The sequence below is a fragment of the Rhinatrema bivittatum genome, chromosome 11 (assembly GCF_901001135.1).
Source record: "Rhinatrema bivittatum chromosome 11, aRhiBiv1.1, whole genome shotgun sequence".
In the NCBI taxonomy this organism is placed as follows: domain Eukaryota; kingdom Metazoa; phylum Chordata; class Amphibia; order Gymnophiona; family Rhinatrematidae; genus Rhinatrema; species Rhinatrema bivittatum.
Window position 1 is genome coordinate 43,795,527 of NC_042625.1, and position 23,631 is coordinate 43,819,157.

Genomic DNA, 23,631 nt, shown 5'->3' on the forward strand with positions numbered 1-23,631 from the left:
CATTGATAGTAGGCTTTTTTAAATAGCCAGGTTTTAAGGTTTTGTTTAAATTTTTTGTGACAGAGTTCCTGGCGTAATTCAGAGGGCATGGTGTTCCATATTGTTGATCCAGCAATGATGAAAGATCGTTCTTTTGTACTAGAGAGTTTAGTCAGATTGGGTGCTGGGATATTTAGTTTGGCTAAATTCTGGAATCTCGTTGGGCGGGAAGACGTTTTGAATTGTAGTTGATCTGTAAACCAGAGCATTTCTCTGTTTTGAATGGCTTTGTGTATCAGCGACATAGATTTATAAATTATCCTGTAAGCCACAGGTAGCCAGTGCAAAGACTGAAGAGCTGGAGTGATGTGATCATGGCGGCTTGTGTCGGTGATAATGCGGGCAGCTGCATTTTGCAGCATTTGCAAAGGTTGAATGGTGGCTTTGGGTAGACCCAGTAACAGAGCATTGCAGTAATCAATCTTTGATAAAATAGTTGCTTGTAAAACTGTGCGGAAATCATATTGGTATAATAGAGATTTAATCCGTTTAAGCGAAAATAGCTTAAAGAAACCATTTTTTACCGTATCCGCGATGAATTTTTTAAACGTGAGATTGCTGTCAATGATGATACCAAGGCTGCGTACTTGTTGTGAAATAGTGGAGTTGTTTTGAGCAATATCAGAGTTGATCAGTATTGTATTTTTTGGAGGTGAAATTATGATAAGTTCAGTTTTATTGGTATTTATAGCCAATTGGTTGTCTGTGAGGATTGTTTTAATTTCTAATAAAGCTACCTTCCAGGTACTCAGTGCATTTGTGATTGTGCTGGTTATAGGTATTAGTATTTGAACATCATCTGCGTAGATGAAGTGTTGAAGACCCAATTTAGAGAGTAGCCGGCATAGCGGTGTAAGGTAAACATTGAACAATGTGGAGGAGAGAGAAGATCCTTGGGGGACTCCTTGAGAGAGGTTTCTTGGCTTGGATTCACTTCGTCCACATCTAATGCTGTATGTTCTATTGCTCAGGAATGACTGAAACCATAGTAAAGCCGATCCCGAGATACCTATTTCAGATAGACGGGTAATAAGGGTGTTGTGGTTTACCGTGTCGAAAGCAGCTGATATATCAAGAAGGGCGATGAGGTATGATTTGCCAGCATCTAAAGCTTTTAGTAGCACCTCAGAAAGTGATATCAAAAGTGTTTCCGTGCTGTGGTACTTTCTGAACCCATATTGAGATGGAAAGAGTATTTGATGATCATCTAAATAATCAGTTAGTTGTTTGTTGATGACTCTTTCCATAATCTTTGAGAGGAAGGGAAGGTTTGATACTGGACGAAAGTTTGCTGGATCAGATGAGTCTAGGTTAGATTTTTTTATCATTGGAGTAATGATAGCATGTTTAAGTATAGAAGGAACTATGCCTGTGGTGATGGATTTGTTAAGAATCTTTGCAATAGGTTTTGCTATTGTAGAACGTATTGTAAGAAGAGTCTTAGTAGGTAATATGTCGGTGGGGTGGAAAGCTGGTTTCATTTTCTTTAGAATTGACTCAACTTCAATACCAGTAGTAATCTCAAGATTAGATAGCTTTGTTTCAAATTTATCTTGAGTGGCTGATGTAGCTTGGTTGGTGTGTAAAGGAGCAGGAAATTGAATTAAATCGCGTTAAAATAGAATGTATTTTGTTATAAAAGAATGTAGCTAGTTCCTCACATTTTGAATCATCATTGTTGTTTAGATTGTTGTGAGTTGGAGCAGTAACAAGGCTTTTGACATATTGGAAAAGTGCTTGAGGGTTGAATTGATATTGATGAATTCTGGAAGCATAAAAATCTTTTTTTGTTTTGTCGGTGGCTTGGCGATATTTGTGTAGTAATGATTTGAATTTTAATAAAGTCGTGGAAAACATATATAATTCCTCCTGTTTCTTAATTAAACATTTACACGGGAAATGCAAAGTGAAGGAAAAGCCCATGGAAATAACTTCTTGGCGATTTTCTCCCTAAATCTCGGAATGTAAGGACTAGATCAGGGGAAATGTTTCAAGGAGATCTTACCAATTTTTTGGAAGACTCCACAGTAAATGTTATTAATTGGGGAACTTTATTGGTTACCTTTTTTTCCATAAATGATTTAAATCAGACAATGAAAAATTACTTTAACAAATATCCTATTTGCTATCTGGAAAAACCTGTAAAAATATTTCCTGATTTAGCAGTTTCCACACAGGTCCTGTTTCTATTATTTCTCAACATTTGTACAACTAAGAATTCTCCGTGCTTATCTCATGCCTTCCTGAAATCTGTTACCATTTTAGCATTCATCACCTGCTCCAAGAGGGCGTTCCACTCATCCATCACTGTTTCTGCAAAAATTGTTTCCCGATATTGCTCCTGAGTGTAACCCCTTGCTCTAGAACTTCCTTTCAATTGAAAAAGGTTTACTTCTTCTGTATTATTAATACCTTTTGGATATACCTTTTGGATATTTGAATGTCTCGATTACTTCTCCCCTGTTTTCCCTGTTCTCTAGGGTATACATATTTAGATCCTTATGTCTCGTTTCTGACAGTCTTTGATGCAGACCCAGTAGCATTTTGTGTGGTTCTTCTCTGGACTCCTTCACTGTGTCTATATCTTTTTGGAGATAACGGCCTCCAGAACTGGGCACAGTGCATCTGATAACATTGGGTTTGGAATATTTCAATGAGACATACTGTGCTGCTGGTGATGGCTGTCAGTTGGTTTTGTGTGAGAAAGGGCTTGGTTCTTTTGCAGGAAAATCAAGTCCATCAACGGATAGCGGAGCTGAGGAAGGAAGGCCTTTGGTCCCTCAGGAGGCTTCCCAAGCTCCAGGAGGCCTCCAGGCCCAAGTCTCACTGGGATTACCTGCTGGAGGAAATGCAGTGGATGGCGACTGATTTTGCCCAGGAGAGGAGGTGGAAAATGGCCAGTGCTAAGAAGGTAAAGTAGGAATTGGCTGTTTCAAAATTAATGTTATATGAAACCAGATTCTTTTCATACCTCGGATCAGTCCAGACAAGTGGGTTTATGCATCCCTACCAGCAGATTGAGGCAGAGAACAAAACTTTGAGGCACTGCCACATAACCGAGAGTGCCACCTGCAGTCCCTCAGTATTTCACTGTCTGCAGCAGATGGTAGAGGTGCAAATCTGTAGTCTGGAGTTCCGAAAAAAAAAAACTTAAGAGGATTTGTCTCTCCAAGGTGTTATGTTCCTTCATGGGCCATCCCTCGGGTGGAGCAGGGTGAGCGGGGAGGTTGATAATCCCTGTCTGGACTTGGCTCTTCTTGGCGGTGGGGGGGGGTAGCCCCCCCCCTCTCTCTCTCTCTCCCCCCCCCCTCTCTCTCTCCCCCCCCCCCTCTGGTCCCTTCACACCATCGGTGAGCCTGGCTCCTCAGCACTGCTCTCCAGACGCAGGGGAGTACTTCTTTTCTCTTTTTTCTTTGGCCTGTCTCTTTAATTTAATTTGGGGGGGGGAAAAGAGAGAGTGGAGCAGGGAGAGTGGCAGAAACAGCAGGGCTGAGGAGAAGGTAAGTGTTTGGTTTCCTGCTGGGAAGCAGGCAGGAGGGAGCAAGCTGAATTGCCTGCCTTCGTAGAGGCGGGTGAGTGCAGTATTTCAGAACCGGGCAGAGGCATAGTTTATTTTTAGGCCTGACCAAGCGTGCAGCCCAACCGCTCCGGTATGCCGGCTCCTGCGCAGTGTGGCAAATTTTGTCTTGCCTTGATGCGGCCTCGTTTTGCTGTGAATGTGCCTCGAGGGGGGGGGGGACCTCTGGGAGGGCGGCGAGATCATGCAGGTGGCTGGAACGGCTCTAGGGGATCAGAGGAAACAGAGGCCATTTTGACAGCACATGCTGATGTGCAGGCTGCCATTTCTGAGCCCTGGGACTCCCCTCACACACTTTTTTCCAGTGGGAAAGGATCCTGCTGGTGGCAGGGGACGGGGAGGGGCTCGAGATGTAGTGGATCAGGACTCATCCTCCTCGGACTCAGAGGGGTTTTCCACGGGTTTTGTTCTTCTCCTTCATAATGCTTATTTAGCCAGGAAGGAGTTAGGGGCAAAAAGACTCTTGCCAAAGAAGTCCCGGACAGTCCAAAAGGCTAGAGGGCTGGTGGAGTTAGGAGGGATCCTGCGTATGATGGGACTCAGAAGAGGCCCGGAGGAGGATGATTCTTTGGATGAGATAGATGATCCTCTTCAGCAAGAAGGGGGTCTGGTGGGACCAGATAAGGACCCTGTTGGTGCCCTGGGAGATCCGAGGCAGGATCCGGACCAGGATCCAGTGGATACTTTTGAGGGGACCCATTGCAGGATCCGGACACTCAGGATCCGGATGCAGTTAAGATCACGGAAGGAGATGACCTACGAGTGGTCCGGCTGTTCCAGAGGAAGGAACTGGGTCCTTTGATTCCCTAGGTGCTGGAGGAGCTCGGGATTAAGTCCACCCAGGAAGATTTGGACAAGGAAGGGGTGAACCCACTCCTGGAGGGATTATGGAGACCTCCTACAGTGTTCCCATTGCTGAAGCAGCTAAAGAAGTTAGTGGATCGGGAGTGGGAATTTCCCGAGGCGGGCCTGAAGTCGCAAGGGCTAAGGGGAAGCTATATCCCTTGCCAGAACAAACCTTGGAGTCGTGGAGAATTCCCAAGGTGGATGCAGCCGTGTCGGTAACTAAGGCGACTATCCCAAAAGGATGTCCAAGATAGGAAGCTGGAGATTCTGCTCAACAGCTGTTTGAAGTTTCAGCTTTGACTATCGTGCAGCGGTGTGCGGAAATCTGATGCAGAGAGCCTGTTTGTCCTGGTGCAGAAGGCATATGACAGGCGTTCAGGAGTGGCATCTGACGCAGTGCAGGCGACCCGTTTAGAGGTGGGGGTAACCTATGTGGCCGATGCTCTGTATGACATGGTCTGGGCTTCCGTCAGGAATGTAGTCTCAGCGGTGGTGGCATGAAGGCTCCTGTTGCTGCGAAATTGGTCAGCATTCATATGATCCAAAGCCCAGCTGTCAAAACTCCCCTTTAGGGGTACGTTTCTCTTCGGGGAGGACTTTGATAGCTCATCAGTCAGTTGGAAGAGTCAAAGGGCAATACATTACCTGAGGACAGGAAGGGTCCTAGGAAGTCCTTTCCACCGGGAGCCTGTTTTCGAGAGGCTAGGAGATTTCAGGGGGGCAGGACTTCTGCGCCAGCATCTCAGAAACAAAGTTCGGGCAGACAGCAGCCCTTTTGGAATCTGCGTAGGCCCCAAGGGATGGTGGGTCCCAAGTGGGGAGCAGAAGCAAGATTGGGCAATGAAGGTGTGGTAGTCCGCTCCTCCCTGGAAGCTATTGGAGGGAGGCTGTCTCTATCTTTTATGAGGAGTGGACAAAAATTACATCGGACAAATGAGTCCTGGAGGTGATAAAAGACAGCTAAGCCTTAGAATTTTCTTGGCCACTCAGGGATGCCTTTGTAGTCTCCCACTTTGTCTCCTGGTGAAAGCAAGAGGCGGTGCGGGACACAGTACCTCTGTTACAACTTCTGCATGCTATTGTTCCGGTGCCCCCTCAGGAGAAGGGACAGGGCAGGTATTCTGTATACTTCATGGTGCCAAAGAAAGAAGGGACTTTTTGGAATATTCTTGATTCTGCAGAAGGTAAATGCTGCCCTCTGGGTGCCGCGCTTTCAGACGGAGACGCTGTGCACAGTGATAGTGGTGTTGCGCAAAGGAGAGTTTCTAGCGTCGTTGGACTTGTCAGAAACCTATCTTCATATCCCCTTCATATTTGGCTCGAGCATCAGAAGTTTCTGAGTTTCATGGTTCTGGGAGAACATTTCCAGTTTCGAGCAATGGCACTGGGCACATTCATGAAGGTGATGATGGTAGTGGCGACGGCGCTCAGGAAGGAAGGTATCCTGGTGCACTCCTACCTATATGATTGGCTGATATGGGCGAAGTCGGCGATGGAGTGTGGTCACTCAGTCCAGAGGGTACTTCAGCTTCGGGAAGCAGTGGGCTGGGTGACAAACCTTGCAAAGAGTCATCTGTGACCGACCCAATCTTTGGAGTATCTGGGAGCTCGCTTTGATACCGACTGGGGATGGTGTTTCTGACTTTGGAGAGAGTCCTCAAGCTGCAGAGTCAGGTTCTTCGGTTACTGAGTCTGTCAGTGCCCAAGGCCTTGGATTACCTGCAGGTTCTGGGTTCCATGGCTTCTTTGCTGGAATTAGTACCATGGGCTTTTGCTCACATGCATCCTCTGCAGGGGGCTCTGTTATCCTGGTGGAATCCACTGTTGGAAGAATTTCAGCTTCCTTTACCATTGCTAGAGGATATCAGGTCCAGTCTTTCATGGTGGCTGTCTCGGTGCGATCTGGAGAAGGGCATGAATCTGGAAATACTCGACTGGGTGCTGGTGACCACAGATGCCTGCCTCTTTGGATGGAGGTTGATTTGTCAAGGAAAATCAGCCTAGGGTCATTAGTCACCAGAGGAGGCGACTTGATCCATCAATCAGCTGAAAACCAGGGCAATGCGCAAGGCCTTGTTGGTGTTTCTTCCACTTCTTTAGGACAAGTTGGTCTGAGTATTCTCAGACAATGCGACGATACATAGCATACATCATCATCAAGGCGGAACGAAGAGTTGTCTAGTGTCGCTGGAAACGAAAGAGCTGTTTGTGTGGGCGGAGGAACATCTGGAGAGAATAGCTGCTTCTCATGTGTCTGGAATGGATAATGTACAGGCAGACTTCCTTAGCAGACAGCGTCTGGATCCAGGGGAGTGGGAGTTGTCAGTGGAGGCCTTTGCCTTGATTCAGGCCAGGTGGGACTTCAGGAAATGCGAAGGCAGATTGATTTTTGAGTCGCGGAAGGGAAGTCTGATTAGAGGGCATCGATGCTCTCATTCAGCTGTAGCTACACATCTGCCTTTGTACGTGTACCATGGCCTCTCATAGGAAGAGTGCTGAGGGTGCATCAAGCTTTATCCGAGCAGGGTTATTCTGGTGGCATCCGAGTCACTGCGCCGGCCGTGGTTTGCGGACTTTCTTCATTTTGCGGTAGACGGTCCCGTTCACTTGGCCAATCTGTCAGGGTTGTTGCGGCAGAGACCTATATTTTCAGACTGAAAGGATTGCTTCTGTCTAGCAGCTTGGCTTTTGAGAGGCGGCAGCTCTGCTTGAAGGGTTATTCTGAGCCTGTGATTGTGACTTTGTTTCAGGCAAAAAGGCCTTCCACATCATTAGCTTATATTTGAGCGTGGAGAGTGTTTGATTCGTGGTGTTTGCAGAATAGGGCATTCCACTAGGGCTCAGGCAACCTCGAGGGCGGAGTGTCATTTACTTTCTCTGCAGGAGATTTGTCGAGCAGGACTAAGGGTTTGGCCGTATAATTCCTTCGGGTTGAGGTGGCCGCTTTAGGGTCCCTTTGAGGTAGGATTCAGGGAAGACCGTTGGCGTCTCACCCGGATGTAGTTCATTTCCTCAAGGGGGCAAAACATCTTTGTCCTCCAGTCTGGAAGATTTGTCCAGCATGGAATGTGAATTTGGTTCTTTGGGATCTGTGTGGTCCTCCCTTTGAACCGGTTAGAAGGGCTTCTTTAAAGGATTTAACCCTGAAGGCTGTTTTCCTGGTGGCTCTCTGTTCAGCTAAAAGGATTTCTGAGCTGCAAGCATTGTCTTGTAGGGACCCTTTCCTGCGATTTTCGGAGGAGGGGGTTTCTTTGTGTACAGTTCCTTCCTTTTTGCCTAAGGTGCTTTCCTCCTTTCACTTTAACCAGGTGATCGAGTTTCCAGCCTTTCTGAATTTGTCTGCGGATGCTCCTATGGCAAGGGAGCTTCATTTTTTGGATGTGTGTCGAATTCTTTGGGATTATCTCAAGGTGACGAATGCCTTTCAGAGATCTAATTATCTGTTTTTCCTGTTCAGTGGAGCAAAGAGGGGAAATAATGCTTCCAAAGGCACTATTTTATTATGGTTAAAAGAGACGATAGCTTCAGCTTACATCTCCAAGGGCCGGTTGTTGCTGGAGGGTTTGAGAGCGCATTCCACTAGGGCACAAGCAACCTTGAGGACAGAGTGTCAGTTACCTTCTCCGCAGGAGATTTGTCGAGCAGCAATGTGGTCTTCTTTTCACACTTTTACCAGACATTACTGCTTGGATGTGCAGGCTCCAGAAGAGGCAACGTTTGGGGAAAGTGTGTTGCTCGTGGGTCTTTCAAGTTCCCGCCCAGAATAGAGGGGCTTGGGTACATCCCACTTGTCTGGATTGATCCGGGGTAAGAACAGGAAAGGAAAATTGGTTCTTACCTGCTAATTTTCATTCCTGAAGTACTATGGATCAGTCCAGAGACTCGTCCCCATCTGTGAAAAGACCTCCTTGCTTCTGGATATGGCTGAGCTGGCATAAATTATACTCAGATTATTAAGCAATCTACATAGTTTGTTATGGGTTTTGTGTTAAGTCAAGTGGCCTAGTTTGCAAGGGGCTCCAATTTTAAGTTTCTGTTCACTCAGAGTTTATTGGGGTTTGTTAAGGTAGACATCTTAGCTTGGGTACAGGTCAATACTGAGGGACTGCAGGTGATACTCTCTGTTATGTAGCAGTGCTTCAAAGTTTTGTTCTCTGCCTCCATCTGCTGGTGGGGATGCATAAACCCACTTGTCTGGACTGATCGTGGTACTTCAGGAATGAAAATTAGCAGGTAAGAACCAATTTTCCTATGCTTAACCCAATAATCCCTATTAATATTTACATGCCTCCTAGCCATTATTATTGTTATATAAAACATGTTATAGTTATTTACACACTGTCCTTTGTACACTGAGTCATACAAAAAATAGTCTACATTAACAATCTCTTCTCCGAAGGTTGAGCTCTGGGCATTTCCTGAGCTGATGCTGGCTTTCAATCTCTCATGTAAGATAAGCATCTAGTAAGGATTGGATTGAACCTCATCAAACTGCTTTCACGTAGATTGTAAACCAGGGATGGCCAACTCCAGTCCTCAAGAGCCACAAACAGGTTGGGTTTTAAGAATATCCACAACAAATATGCATGAGATAAATTTGCATGCACTGCTTCCATTATATGCAAATCTCTCATGCATATTCATTACGGATATCCTGAAAAACAGGCCTGTTTGTAGCTCTTGAGGACCGGAGTTGTTCATCCCTGTCCTAAACTATAGTTTAAAACATGGTCTCCAGCAGTGAAAGGCTTGTACACTGTTTCTCTCTGCATTATTCTTTCTTTTCTTAGATAAGTATGAGTGAAATAAATAATTTAAATGAGAGATCCCCTTATTGCGTCAGAAATGACTAACACTCGGTTAGATTTGTCCAGGCCTTTAGCAGTTGCTGATGCTGTTCTGCAGTCAGAGGAAGGATCTGATGGTTTTGTTTCTTCCATAGCTGGTCAGAACTGCAGCTCGTTACCATGAGGAGAGGAAAATAAGCGAGGAGAGGGCCAAGAAAGAAGAGTGGAGCAAGCTGAAACGTATTGCTGCTTCAGTCGCCAGAGAAATTGAGTATTTCTGGTCCAATATTGAACAGGTAAACTATCCAAAACTTTCCACTTTACTTGTCTGAAGGTGATTTATTTGGAGCTATTTTTTGTTTGATATTACGGAGGTAATTTTCAAAAGGATTTACATGCGTAAATGGGCTTTTGAAAATTGCTACTTTTACACATGAAACTCCTTTGAAAATTCACTCCATAGGGCTGAGTAGTCAAAAGGTTTTATGCATGAAAATGGGCTTTTGAAAATTGCTAAGATATATGCTACTTTTACATGCACAACTCCTTTGAAAATTACCTCTTTAAGGGGTAATTTTCAAAAGAACTTATTCACTTAAAACTGGGTTTTACATTTGTAAATGCACTTTGTGTGTAAGTGGGTTTTGGAAAATGCTGCGATATGATACATTTAAGCATGTAACTCCTTTGAAAATTACCCCCCTTGGTGTTTTCTTTATTAATTATACTGTTGTTTGTATTTTGTTTTAAGGTTCTGTTATCTGTTTACTATGTATCTTGTCTTGAATGATCACTGAAAAGAGAACAAGAAATGTGATTAAATAAAGAAATAAACTTGTTTTGGCAGTTAATTATGGCATATGTCTATTCAGACAACATAAAATTTTCCTAGTGTGTAGCCAGATGGGCTCAGGACCAATGGGTTATGTGCTCCCCTGCTAGCAGATGGAGATGGAGTCAGTTTTCAAAGCTGACGTCACCTTAGAAATACCCCTGCAATGACCTCAGCCATTCAGTATCTCTCAATCTGCTAGATGTGGACGTGCTATCCCTACATCAGCATTGGTGGTTTAACGGGATTGCAGTACTAATTAGAAGAAGATTTACCTTTAAATTGGAGAAAGCTAGAGCCCCCGCCCTCCTGTGGTGATATCTAAAGGTCCCTCCCCCAGTCTGAGAATTCCTGAGGTGATTTCCGAGATTCCTCAGAGGTTTGCCTTGGTCTGGTAGCCAGTTTCCAGCATGGACTTTGCTGCTGAAGCAGCTGAAAGGCAGCGGGTTCAGGAAGCTGAGCACGGGGTGACGGCCAAAGCCCTTTCTCCCCGCAGCTGGAGATCATCTCTGTACTCAGCCGGTGAGCGCTGAGCCCAGGTAAGTAGAGAAGAACTCCGATTCAGAGTCGTGGAAGGGCTTCGGTAAGTCTTTCTTCCGGTCTCCTTGCTCGGCACGCCGTACCGGTGACGTTCCCGATCTTGTTAGGGCAAGGGAAAAGGATTTCCCAGAGGTTTGAGCGCCCCCCCCCCCAATGGACTAGGCCCGCTTCAGGCTCAGTGGGCATACCACATAGCAGGCCGCAGTGGTGCCATTTTGTGTGCAGTTTTGTGCGGTGCCATTTTCCCCCATAGAACTTTGGTACTTGTGATGTGGGTCGGCCCTGTTATGCGCCTAGCACGCACATACCTGCATGCATAAGCGCACGTGTACACTTGCACAACCAGACGCGTATGTTTGCCCTTAGGGCACCTATACTTATGCGCATCAGATCTGTGTGTGCCTGAATCAAGTGCTAGCCAGCTGAACACACAAGTTACAGTTTATTATGGCTTCGGCAGCAAAGTACAAGCAACACTTTCTTTGTGCTGCCTGCCATATTAGGGCTATACAGTCTGACCTGGAATCCTTCCTGTGTCAGCACTGTGAGGAGGCCCAGGGAGGGTTGGACCAGAACTTCTCCAAGCCTGGTCCCTCCCGTTTGGAAGATGGATCAGCCACAAGCTTAACCGGGAGCACCCCGTATCTGAGTAATCCCGGGGCTGCGTCCACCTCGGGAGAGGGCAGTTCTGTGGCACCTACCCCAGTTCTCCCTGGGCTAGGCATGAACCTGGTGGCCTTTTCTTGGGTGGAATTTTTTCAAGGCCTTCAAGCCTTCATACAAGCGGAGTCTTCTCCTGCCCCTGCCCGGACAGAGTCTCAGCCGGGAAAGCTTCGTCCTCCAAGCCTATCAGCATGCCTCGAGACATGCCTAGTCTTACCAAGGGGCCCGGATACCACGGACAGCGAAGGGGATGCAGACTTGTTGGAGGATGGGGAAATCCCTCCAGGCTTGGAGCCATACGAGACCATGTTATGGTTTTTCCACAGAGATGAATTGCCGGCCCTAGTTTCCCAGACGCTGAAAACTCGGGGAGTCCCTGGCACAGACCCTATGACGGAACCAAAGAAAGATCCCATCCTGGTGTGTCTACGGAAAGCCTCTTGCTATTTTCCAATGCTGGAAGCCATCCAGGAGTTGATTGACATGGAATGGGATGCCCTGGAAGCCAGCTTTAAAGGAGGTCGGACATTGGAGGCTCTGGACCCGAGGGCCAGAGAACGCCTGTGTTTCCCACAAAGTGGGCACCCTGGTCTGCGCCGTTTCAAAGCGAACAGCCATCCCAGTGGAAGGAGGAGCAGCATTGAAGGGATGCGCATGAGAGGAGATTGGAGTCCAACCTTAAGCAAGCCTTTGACGCGACAGCAATGGCACTTCAGATTGCTTCCTGTTGTGCCCTGGTGGCTCTCTCATGCCTGCTTCTCTCGAGAGATGCAGATGGCTCAGGGGCGTATTCCAGAGAAGTGATGGAGCCCGCCACTGCTTTTCTAGCAGATGCAAGCTCTTACCTAGTTCGTACCTCGGCCAGAGGAATGGCCTCAGTGGCGGCGGCCAGAAGACAACTAAGGCTGCAAAATTGGTCAGAGGATGCGACCTCTAAAGTAAACCTCACAAAGATGCCCTTTAAGGGATCCCTGCTATTTGGAAGTGAATTGAAAAGTTTGGCCAGTAAGTGGGGTGAATCTCCAGTGCCGCAGCTTCCAGAAGATAAGAAAAAGAGGTTGCAGCACCCCTCGCCCATGAGGGATCGGGCCAGGGGCTCCCAGCACTTTCAGCCCTACAGAAACTTGTCATTTCGGACATCTCGGTCCTTGGAAAGGTCTCAGTCATTTCAGAGCTGACAACCAAAAAGAGGAAGTCGTTCGGGCTCAGGTTCAGCCCAAACTTCCCAATGAAGTTTGGCCGACCCAGCCACAGGACGAGGAGATAGGGGCCCACTATCCCTCTTCTAACAGCGTTGGGTCGAGATCACATCAGACAAATGGGTACTGGACATCATATGAGGATACGCTCTGGAATTCCGCAGCATCCCTCGACACATGTTCATGATGTCACCTTGCTTCTCCCAGCGCAAGAAACTGGCAGTGGAATCTACTTTGATAAGACTCCTCAGTTTGAGGGCATTAACTCCGGTACCTACAGCCCAGGAAAATACGAGGCATTATTCCATCTATTTCATCATATCCAAGAAGGAGGGTTCATTTCGCCCTATCCTAGACCTCAAGAGCATCAATCGTTATCTGTGGATAATACACTTCCAAATGGAAACTCTGCATTCTGTCATAATGGCCGTACAACCAGGAGAGTTCTTAACCTCCCTGGACCTCTCTGAGGCCTACCTTCATATTCCAAACCGTTAAGATCACTAGCGTTTCCTATGCTTTGCGGTACTGGACCACCAGTATCAGTTCCAGGATTTGTCCTTCGGCCTGGCAACCGCCCCCAGAACATTCTCCAAAATTATGGTGATCATGTCGGCAACACTGAGGAAAGAAGGAATCCTGGTGCACCCTTACTTAGATGACTGGCTGATCTGGGTGATGTCATTGGAAGACAGCCTCCAGATGACCAGCAGGGTCACGTTCCTGCTTCAGGAACTTGATTGGGACTGGAACATGGACAAGAGCAGCCTCAAGCCCTCCCAGTCGTTAGAGTACCTGAGAGTCCGGTTCGACACCAAGCAGGACAAAGTCTTCCTCCCTCCGTCGAGGATAAGGAAGCTGATGTGCCAAATGCATCGGTTAACTAACACAATGCGCCCCAGGGTGTGGATCTATCTCCAGGTCCTCGGCCTGATGGTGTCAACACTGGAGGTAGTATCGTGGGTGAAGGCCCACATGCAGCCACTCCAACGCTCCTTGCTGTCACGTTGGAACCCACTGTCTCAAGACTACCCGATTTGCCTCCACTTACTGATGGAAGAATGTTCTCGGCTCTAGTGGTGGCTACAGGAAGTTCACCTAAGCAAGGGTGTAAGCCTGTCCTCACCGAACTGGATAGTCCTCATGATGTACGCGAACCTCCGGGGGTGGGGAGCTCACTGTCTGGAACTGACATTCCAGGGGTGATGGACCAAGGAAGAGGCAAGCTGTAACATAAACCGCCTGGAAGCCCGAGCTATAAGATTAGCATGTCTGCAATTCAGCCAAAGACTCCAGCGCCAGAAGGTCCGTGTGATGTCAGACAACACAACAATGGTAACCTACATCAACTGCCAGGGAGGAACCAAAAGCCACCAAGTGTCTCTGAAAATAGATCCCATTATGGAGTGGGCGAGTTAAATCTACAAGGGATCTCGGCCTCCCACATTGTGGGAAAAAACAACGTCAGAGCAGATTTCTCAGTAGGGAGAGTCTGAATCCAGGAGAATGGGTATTGTCGACCAGAGCCTTCCAACTCCTGATAGATCACTGGGGCCTCCCATCCATCGACCTACTGGCCACATCTCACAATGCGAAGGTCCCCCGATTCTTCAGTCGCAGAAGAGATCAGTGCTCCCAAGGGATTAACGCCTTTGAACAGACCTGGCCAGAGGAGGACTTACTGTATGCCTTCCTTCCGTGGCCTCTGCTGGGCAAGGTCATTCGCAAACCCGTGGTATGCACAAATGCGGAGGCTTCTGGTGGAGAGCCTCCTATGCCTCCTTCCGCACAGGGACCTTCTTCAACAAGGTCTGATCCTTCATGAGGACCCAACTCTGTTTTGTCTTATGCTCTGGTCCTTGAGAGGGCTCGCCTGATGAAGCGTGGATATTCGGCGGCAGTAATTCTCACCTTGCTCCGCAAGCGGAAGTTCTTGATGTCCTTGGCATATGTGCGGATCTGGAGAATATTTAAGGCCTGGTGCGAGGAAAGCGGGGTACCCCCTCAGACAACCAAGATCCCCATGATTCTGGAATTTTTACAGGACCTTCTGAACAAAGAGTTGTCCCTCAACATCTTGAAGTTCCAGGTAGCAGCTCTCTCCTGTTTCATAGGCGAGGTTAATGCAGCCTGCCTGTTGACACATCCGAACTTGGCCCATTTCCTAAATGGGGTTAAACACCTCCAACAACCCTTAAAGTGGCCGGTCCCCCTATGGAACCTTAATCTAGTATTGGCCTTTTTACAGGGCCTTCCTTCCGGCCGCTGCTTAGTCTGTCTCTATGCCTGTTAACGTTGAAGACTGTATTCTTAATGGCAATATGCTCGGCTCGTTGACTACAGGAATGTTACAGCTTCGCATCGTTCCTTCCTTCTTGCTAAAGGTAGTCTTGGAATTTCACCTGAATCAGTCCATTTCCTTACCATCCCTAGATAGACGCAAGGAAACGGAAGACTACCACCTCCTACGCCACTTAAACGTCACTAGGCTTTTAGTAGGGTATCTGGAACTTTCAGAGCCAATGCGCAAGACGGACTGCTTGTTTGTTCTTCACGGTGGAAGGAAACAAGGCGACGCTACTTCACGAGCTAACATAGCTTGTTGGATCAAGGAAGTGATCATGGGAGCTTACGTAGTGGCAGGGAAGCCTTTACCCCTTCAGGTTAAAGCTCATTCCACTAGGGCCAAGGCAGTATCATGGGCGGAAGCTAAGCTACTGTCTCCCGTCGACATCTACCGAGCATCGATGTGGTCTTCCTTCACACCTTCTCCAGGTTCTATCACCTGGACTTCCAGGCTCAAGAGGACGCAGCCTTTGTGAGGGTGTTGCTAACCGAACCGCGGGCAGCCTCCCGTTCGAAAGTAGCTTTTGAGCATCCCACTGGTCCTGAGTCCATCTGGCTACACTCGAGGAAATGGAGAATTACTTACCTAATAATTTCATTTTCCTTAATGTAGACAGATGGACTCAGCATCCCACCCACAGCTGCTCATGAACGGTGCCAAGGAGTCACCCATGAGGTGAATCTCGATTCCAAGAGGTTACAGGCAAGCCATCGCCCTATCCCTAGATCAGGGCATCTGTAATATTGCTGGGATTCAGTGCTTATGTTTGGTTGAATACAGTTACAGTAATCCGTTTTTAATCATTATTATCAAGTTGTAATCAAATTTTATTCGTTTTTCAATAGTATGTCCAAAATGGCTTTTGAAGAGAATGCTGAATGGCTGAGGTCACTGCAGGTGTATATCTAAGCTGACGTCAGCTTTGAACTCTGACTCCGTCTCCATATGCTAGCAGGGGAGCACATAACCTATTGGTCCTGAGTCCATCTGTCTACACTAAGAAAAACGAAATTATCAGGTAAGTAGTTTCTCCATTGTGTTCCCTGTAGGTACCCAGGTCAGTCCAGACTCCTATGTTTTACCTCCCCTCCAGCAGATGGAGATAGAGTTTTACTGCCACTGCCACTTAACACGAGGTGCCACTTGCAGTCCCCCAGTATTTCTCTGTCTTCAGCAAATGGTAGAGGTACAAAACCTGCAGTCTGCAGTCTGAATCAAAAAAAAAAAAAAGCAGAAGAAAGAAAGAAATCAAGCATGTTCCCAGGGGGTTGTAGGTCCTGGTGGGGCCATTCCACCTGGTTTGTGAGGCGGACTAGCAGGGGGTTGGGGATCCTTGGTTGCTCGGTACATGGCACCGGATAGGGTGGATAGCTGGAGGTTCCAGGATCCACACCCTGAAGGAGGATCAGAATCTGCTGCCAGTCTTCTTTGAGGGAAGTTTCCTTTTTCATTGTTTCTTGGTTTACTTAAAGTTTAAAAAAAAAATAATAATAAGGAAAGGAGAGAATTAAATTTAAGAAAGGCAGCCTTCAGAGCAGTCTGGGCTGTTGTGGTACAGCAGGTTCCCCCTCCCCACCGGTTCTCTCCCACTGGCGATTGCGTGGTTCTTTGTTTATTTCCTTTTCCTCCAGGGTACTTAGTTTGTTTTCGCAGCTCAGAGCCACATTGTAATGCCACGCAGGTTCAGCTGCAAGCCCGCACGTCTTTCCTGTAACGACCGATGCTCCCGGTGTCTCTCCAGAGGAGAGAACAACTCGAGGAGGGACAAGACCGCTTCAGACGAGTGCCGCGAACCTGGGAGGCTCTCTTCAGCAAGGCAGCCAGTGGATGACCCATTCATGCTGAGTGTGGGAATGGCAGCCATTTTGTCCACCTTCATAGCTGCCTTGCGGGCCATGGAGGGGGAGGGGGATTTCCCTCCTCCATTGTCTCCGGTAGCTATGGCCTCCAGGGGAGGTCAGGGAGCTAAGGAAAGTCATCCTGCCAGTGATGAGGACTCCCAGGGGGTTTCAGAACCTTCCTCTGACTTCTCTGATTTTGTACTTTTACTGCATAAGGCTTATAAAGCCAGAAAAGCCAAAGCTATTCAGGGATCTGTGGCACATTCAAGGCCGGCAAAGAAGGCCAGGACTCTTGGGCTGATGGAGCTACTACAAGGGGCTGGCGGGTACCAGGGGCCTCGGCACCATCTACTGCCATGAACAGCTCCTCCGAGGTTTCAGATGTAGAGTGGCTGCAGGAGCAGATCCCATCTGGGTCAAAGCCGGTGTTAACGGACCAGGATTCAGATCAGGCGCTATCCAAAGGTTCTGCGATGGAAGGGGATGATCCCAAAGTGGTACGGCCATTCCACAGGGAGGAGCTGGGCCCCTTGATTCCTGAAGATCTGGAAGAACTGGGTATAAAGGTTGTGCAAGAGTAATTGGCTGTAAAAGATGTGGACCCGTCCATGACTGGTCTACGGGGCCCAACAAGGTACTTTTCTTTTCATTATTCAGTCAGCTCGGTGTTTAGGGAGTAGGATACTCCCAACACAGGCCTGAAGGTCAGCAGGGCCATGGACAAGTTATATCTAATACACTGGAGCTTCTGAGAGTTCCTAAGGTGGATGCTTCCGTTTCGGTGGATACCAAGAAGACGACTATTCCGATGGTTGGTTCCATGGCTCTGAAGGACCTTCAAGACAGGAAGTTGGATGCGCACCTCAAGAAGATTTTCGAGGTGTCTGTGCTTGGCATTTGAATGGCTGTGTACAGTAGCTTCATGTTGAGGGTGGGCTTGCGCTGGGTTCAGCAGTTGCAAGCTGACAGGCCCTTGTCTAATTCCAAAATGTGGCAGGTGGAGCGTCTGGAAGCTGTGGTATCCAATGGCACTGATACGTTGTATGATCTCATCAGGACCTCCTCCAGGATGCTGATATCTGTGGTTTCAGCCCACAGGCTCCTCTGGTTGAGGAATTGGTTAGCTGATGTCTCATCCAAGGCTCAGTTGGGAGTCTTATCTTTCAAAGGGAAATTGCTCTTCGGTCGGGACTTGGAGGAGATGATTAAGGTTCTCAGGGAAAGCAAGCAAGGTTCAGAAATTGCCTGATGATAAACCTAAAGGGAAAAGCTCCTTTCTGGCCCATTATCATTCTAGTGGAAATAGACGTTTTCAGCCTACCAGGGCTTCGGAAAATTCCCAATGATAGCCCTCGGGAAGGCAGCCAGCTTGGAACCAGTCCTTTCAAGGGGAGGAGATTGGGAAGGGCTGGCTCTTCCCAAGGTGGTTCCAAATCTGCCCAATGATGCCAGGCTGGTTCACTCCTCAGAACCAGTCATAGAGGGGCTGGTTGGCTCTGTTCTACGAGGAGTGGACCAAAATTATGTCAGACCAGTGGGTCTTAAGTGTGATAAAACAAGGTTACACTTTAGAATTTGCTCGGCCGCTAAGAGACTTGTTCTTGGTGTCCCCATGCACTTCCGAGAAAAAGAAACTTGCAGTTCAGGAAACCATTTGCCACCTAGGTTGACTTGGAGCCATTGTTCCTGTACCCATGGAAGAGCAGGGGAAGGCCGCTATTCCATTTATTTCATAGCTCCCAAGAAAGGGGGCACCTTCTGTCCAATTCTCGACTTAAAAAAGGTGAATGTGGTCCTAAAGTTCCTCGTTTCGAATGGAGACTCTGCGCTCAGTGATTACCTCGGTGTAAGGGGGGGGGGGGTTTCCTGGCATCACTGGATTTGACCAAAACGTAGTTGCATAAGGCATCAGGCCACACCATCAAAGGTACCTGAGATTAAATGTTCTGAGGGAATATTTTCAGTTTTGTGCTCTGCCCTTCGGTCTGCGATGGCACCCAGGACCTTCAAGAAAGGTGATGGTCGTGATGGCTATGGCTCACCAGAAGGACGGGAACTTGGTTCACTCCTATCTGGACGACTGATTAATTCGGGCGAAGTCAGAATCTCTTTGCCTGGAGGCAGTGGACCTAGTTTTCCGGTATTTGCGGTTGTTAGGATGGATAGTCAATCTGTCCAAAAGCCATCTTTTTCCTTCTCAGAGTTTGGAATTCCTGGGTGCGCGTTTCGACACCCAGGTAGGGAAGGTTTTTCTCACTGAAGAGCGGATTTCCAAGTTACAATCGCAGGTTTGCGGTTTGTTGAGTAAGCAGGTGCCCAAGGTCTGGAATTATTTACAAGTTCTTGGTTGTATGGCCTCCACGTTGGAGTTGGTTCCAATGGCATTTGCTCATATGAGTCCGCTACAAACGGCCTTACTATCCCGATGGGACCCACTGTCAGAACAGTTTCATTTGCCTCTCCCACTTTCCGAGATATCCAGGGCCAGCCTCATGGTGGCTACTTCCAGAGAAGTTGAGGCGAGGAGTAGTCCTCGAAATCCCGGTCTGGATATTTGTCACCACCGATGCCAGTCTCTCTAGTTGAGGAACAGTGTGTCAGAACCAGTCCGTTCAGGGCCAGTGGTCAAGGGATTAGGCACTGTGGTCCATCAATCGCCTAGTGCTGAGAGCAGTGCGCTTGGCCCTACAAAAGTTTCTTCCCCTGGTGAAGGGAAAGCCGATGACAGTGTTGTCTGACAACACGACAATGGTGGCATACATAATCAACAGGGTGGCACCAAGAGTCGAGCGGTGGCTCAGGAAGCTCGGGGTCTGATAAGCTGGGCAGAGGAGAATCAGACATTGTTAGCGGCCTCTCACATAGCAGGCATGGACAATGTACATGTGGAATTTCTGAGCCAGCAACAGCTGGACCCCGGAGAGTGGGAGCACTCAGAGGGAAGCAGTGTCCCTAATCCGGCACAGATGGGGTTCCACCATGCATGGATCTAATAGCAACTTATCACAATGCAAAGGCCCCCGCAGTTCTTCAGCCAAAGAAGAGAACGAGGAGCGGAAGGAGTAGATGCCCTGTTGCTTCCTTGGCCGTCGGACGTCCTGCTCTGTGTTTCCACCTTGGCCGCTGGTGGGCAAGATTTTGCAAAGGATAGCAGAATATCCGAGTGATGTGGTCCTTGTGGCGCCAGAGTGGCTGAGACATCTGTGGTTTGCACACTTAACCTAGCAGTGGGGGCTCTGTTGAGATTAGCTCATCTACCGAAACTCGTGCGTCAGTGGCCCATAATTTCAAATCAGGTGGCTCGTTTTTGTCTAGCGGCCTGGCTTTTGAGAGGCAGCGTTTGCGAGAAAAGGGTTACTCGGAAGGAGTCATCACTACTCTCTTACAATCTAGAAAGACTTCTACCTCCTTAGCATATGTGAGTGTCTGGAGGGTCTTTTAGTCCTGGTGCACGGAGCAAGGAGTAGATCCTATGCGAGCCTCAGTGGTTCATATTCTTATCTTTCTGCAAAACAGTTTGGTAAAGGGTTTATCCTTTAATTTCCTCCGGGTTCAGGTGGCGGCCCTAGGCTGTCTTCGAGGTAAAGTGCAAAGTTCTTCTCTAGCTACCCATCCGAATGTGGTCTGTTTTCTCTGGGGAGCAAAGTATTTGCGTCCTCTGATTCAGAAATCGTGTCCTTGGAGCCTTAACATAGTCCTTAAGGGCATGTGTGCAGCCCTGTTTGAGCCTATGAGTCGAGCGACCATGAAAGATCTCACTTTGAAGGTGGGTTTTTTGGTGGCAATTTGTTCAGCTTGCCGGATCTCAGAGCTTTAGTCCTTGTCTTGTAGAGAGCCTTTTTTGAAATTTTCAGATTGGGGAGTCTCCTTGAGGATGGTTTCTTCCTTTCTGCCGAGGTGGTGTCGTCATTCCACTTAAATCAGTCAGTGGAGCTCCCTGTCCTTCCCAAGTTTGGATCCTATGGCGCCTTAGGCAAAAATGTTGCAACGTTTGAATGCAAAGTGTGCATTGTTACAGTACCTGAAGGTCACAAATAGCTTCCGCTTGTCAGATCATCTTTTTGTGTTATGGAGTGGTGCAAAACAGAGTCATAAGGCATCAAGAACCATAACTGTGTGGTGGTTGAAAGAGACTATTAGCTCCGCGTATATCTGTCAGGGTTGCCTGTTCCAGAGGGGCTAAGGGCTCCCTCCCCATTCTCAGGCGGCCTCCTGGGCCAAGTGTCAGCAAGCTTTTCCACAAGAGATCTGCAGGGTGGCCACTTGGAAATCACAGCACACTTTCACCAGGCATTACTATTTAGATGTCCAAGCCCCAGAGGCCATGGGCTTTGGTGAAAGTGTTCTTCAAGCGGGACTCTAGTAGTCCCATCCCATTTAGGGAAGCTTTGGTACATCCCAGGAGTTTGGACTGATTTGAGTACGTACAGGAAAAGGAAAGTAGGTTCTTACCTGCTAATTTTCATTCCTGTGGTACCACAGATCAGTCCAGAGTCCCGCCCACTGGAGAAAAGGGAGATTTAGAGAGTCCGCTCAAACTGTTTTTCTTTGTAATTACTTCGAAGAATGGCACAGGTTTTGTTAGTCCTACACTGGGATTTATGTGGGCGAAGTTATCTGTTCCTGTTTCCACTTCCCACTGCTCGTTCCAGGAATGTTAGTTATTGTTTTGTATTTATTGTTTTATTTTGGCTTGGGTACAGATGAATACTGAGGGGCTGCGTGTGGCACCTCATGTTAAGTGGCAGTGTCAGTAAAACTTTCTCTATCTCCATTTGCTGGAGGGGAGGCAAAACCCAGGAGTCTGGACTTATCTATGGGACTACAGGAACAAAAATTAGCAGGTAAGAACCTATTTTCCTTTAAAGACACAATATTACAGGATGTTTTGTATATTGTGTGTGTTTAAAATCCTCAGAGAGATATTTTTATTCTCTTAATTGTTTTTCAGGTTGTGGAAATTAAACTGCTGCTTGAACTGCAAGAAAAAAGAAAAAACATCTCAGATGTACAAAACAGTTGTAAGAGAGGCAGTGACAGCCGTAAGTTGCATAGTCACCTGTAAACCCTGCAGATTGCTGGCTACTTAAGGGTTGGAATTTTTACTTTAAGCTATGCCTGTTCGGGCAGAATAGCATTTCCATAGAACGATGGTGCTCAAAACTTGTCCTCTGACTCCATCCCATCAAGCTTTCAGGAGAGAAATCGGCATGCATTGCCACCAATGTATGCAGCTAACTCATACATAGTCATTAGGGATATCCTGAAAACCCAATTGGTGAAAGGGGTCCATGCACCGGTTTGAGCACTCCTGGCACTTTTAACCTCTTCCTGTGCATAAAGGTTTGATTTATCCCTTTTGTGCATTGCCTCAACATTTGGTCAGAGGCTTGGAAGCTGCTCATATCTGTTGAGGGCCTTTGTGGCGGCTCTGTTCCCCCCAGCAGTTTGCAAAACAACACAGAACAAAGTGGGGCTCTCACTTACATATTAAGATTTGCATAAAGGAAAATTGGTTTTTACCTGCTAATTTTTGTTCCCTGTACATACCCGGATCAGTCCAGATTCCTGGGTTTTGCGCCCCCCCCCCCCCCACCCCCTAGCAGATGGAGACAGAAGTTTACCAACCAAAACTCTGCCTATAACTAGGTTGGTGCCACCTACAGTCTGGCAGTATTCTTCTGTCTCCTAGCAGGTGAAGGGGGTGCAAAACCTACAGTCTGTGCTGGATCCTAAGTTTTAGGTGGTAGATAGTGTTAAAAAAAAAAAAAAAAGATATAGGGAAAAGGTTAGGGTAGGGACCGCGGAGGCTTGCCTGCTGGTCCCTTCATCCGCTTCCCAGAAGGTTGCGAGGTCCTGAGGGGACCATCCTTTCTGGTTCTGAGGCCGCTGATGAGTGGGGGAGCCCCACATTCCAGCGCACCATCAACGCTAGGGAGGACACCGGGGTGCCCAGTTTGCTCCTCCCGGCTGGACCCGGACCCGAGGGATCGGTAAAGTTTTGAAGAAAAAAAAAAAATAGTTTTGTTTGCTTGTTGCTTTTTCTTTGGGGAGGTCGGGGCGCTGGTTCGCCGCTTCGGGGGATTCTTCCCTTTCATTTTCTTTCATTTTCTTCCTTTTTTTCTCTCCCTCTCCCTCCTTCCGAATCAAGGCATGCTGCGACGGGCGGCGTGTTGGGCCTGCGGGTCCGCAGCTCGCGGCTGTCCAGGGACAGCCTGTGTTCCTCCTGTGTTTCGGGAGGGGAGGGAGGTTCGGCGATCTCTCTAGGGACCCGGGGGGGCGAAATAGTCTCGCGCCGGGTCCACGGCGAGCAGAGCGACGGTGGGCGCTGGCCCGCCTCCGGGGCACCCGGGAACGGCGCCATTTTGACTTTTCTCCCGTCCTTTTCGGCGGGTCCGAGTCGAACGCGGGGCTGGCGGATGGGGGGAGGACGACCCTCCTCCGCGGTTGTCCCCACAGCGCAGGGTCTCCGCGGGGGACACTCCTGCTCGGCCAGTGGGTCCCAGTGGCAGTAGGCCTTCTGAGGGGGAGGAGGATGAAGCGTCCTCGGACTCATCCTTTGGGTCTGAGTTTGTCCTCCTCATGCACAAGGCATTTAAGGCCCAGAGGTTAGCCAGGAAGAGACCCCAAGAGCCCGCGGCTCCGGAATCGGGGCCTAGAGTGGGTAAGCGGTCGAGATCCGTCGCAGAGCCACAGGGCCCGGCCAGATCCCGGCCCCTTCGTGCCCCGGCTGTCAGGGGTGACCCGGACTCCACTACGGAGTCCGATGAGCCGGAGGAGCACGCAGGGGATCCGGACGTCCCGTCCCAGCCTCCGAGGGGGGTCGAGGGGGACGGAGATCAGGGGGCCACGGGTTCCCTAGTTTCCCTCGGGACAGAGGGGGATGACCCGAAGGTAATCCGGTTGTTCAGAAAGGAGGAGCTGGGGCCTCTTATCCCGGAAATCCTGGGCGAATTGGCA

At 48.3% G+C, this 23,631-nt stretch overlaps 1 protein-coding gene across 7 annotated transcripts in view; it reads left to right on the forward strand.

The window, feature by feature from the left end:
* Positions 1-23,631, forward strand: part of LOC115100599 (E1A-binding protein p400-like) — a 274,887-nt gene that overhangs the window by 41,797 nt on the left and 209,459 nt on the right. For all 7 annotated transcript variants that reach the window (XM_029619158.1, XM_029619157.1, XM_029619159.1 and 4 more), the window contains 3 exons: positions 2,765-2,950; positions 9,405-9,545; positions 21,623-21,713. In XM_029619158.1, the coding sequence (XP_029475018.1) occupies positions 2,765-2,950; positions 9,405-9,545; positions 21,623-21,713 (418 nt within the window). The remainder of the gene's footprint in view (positions 1-2,764; positions 2,951-9,404; positions 9,546-21,622; positions 21,714-23,631) is intronic.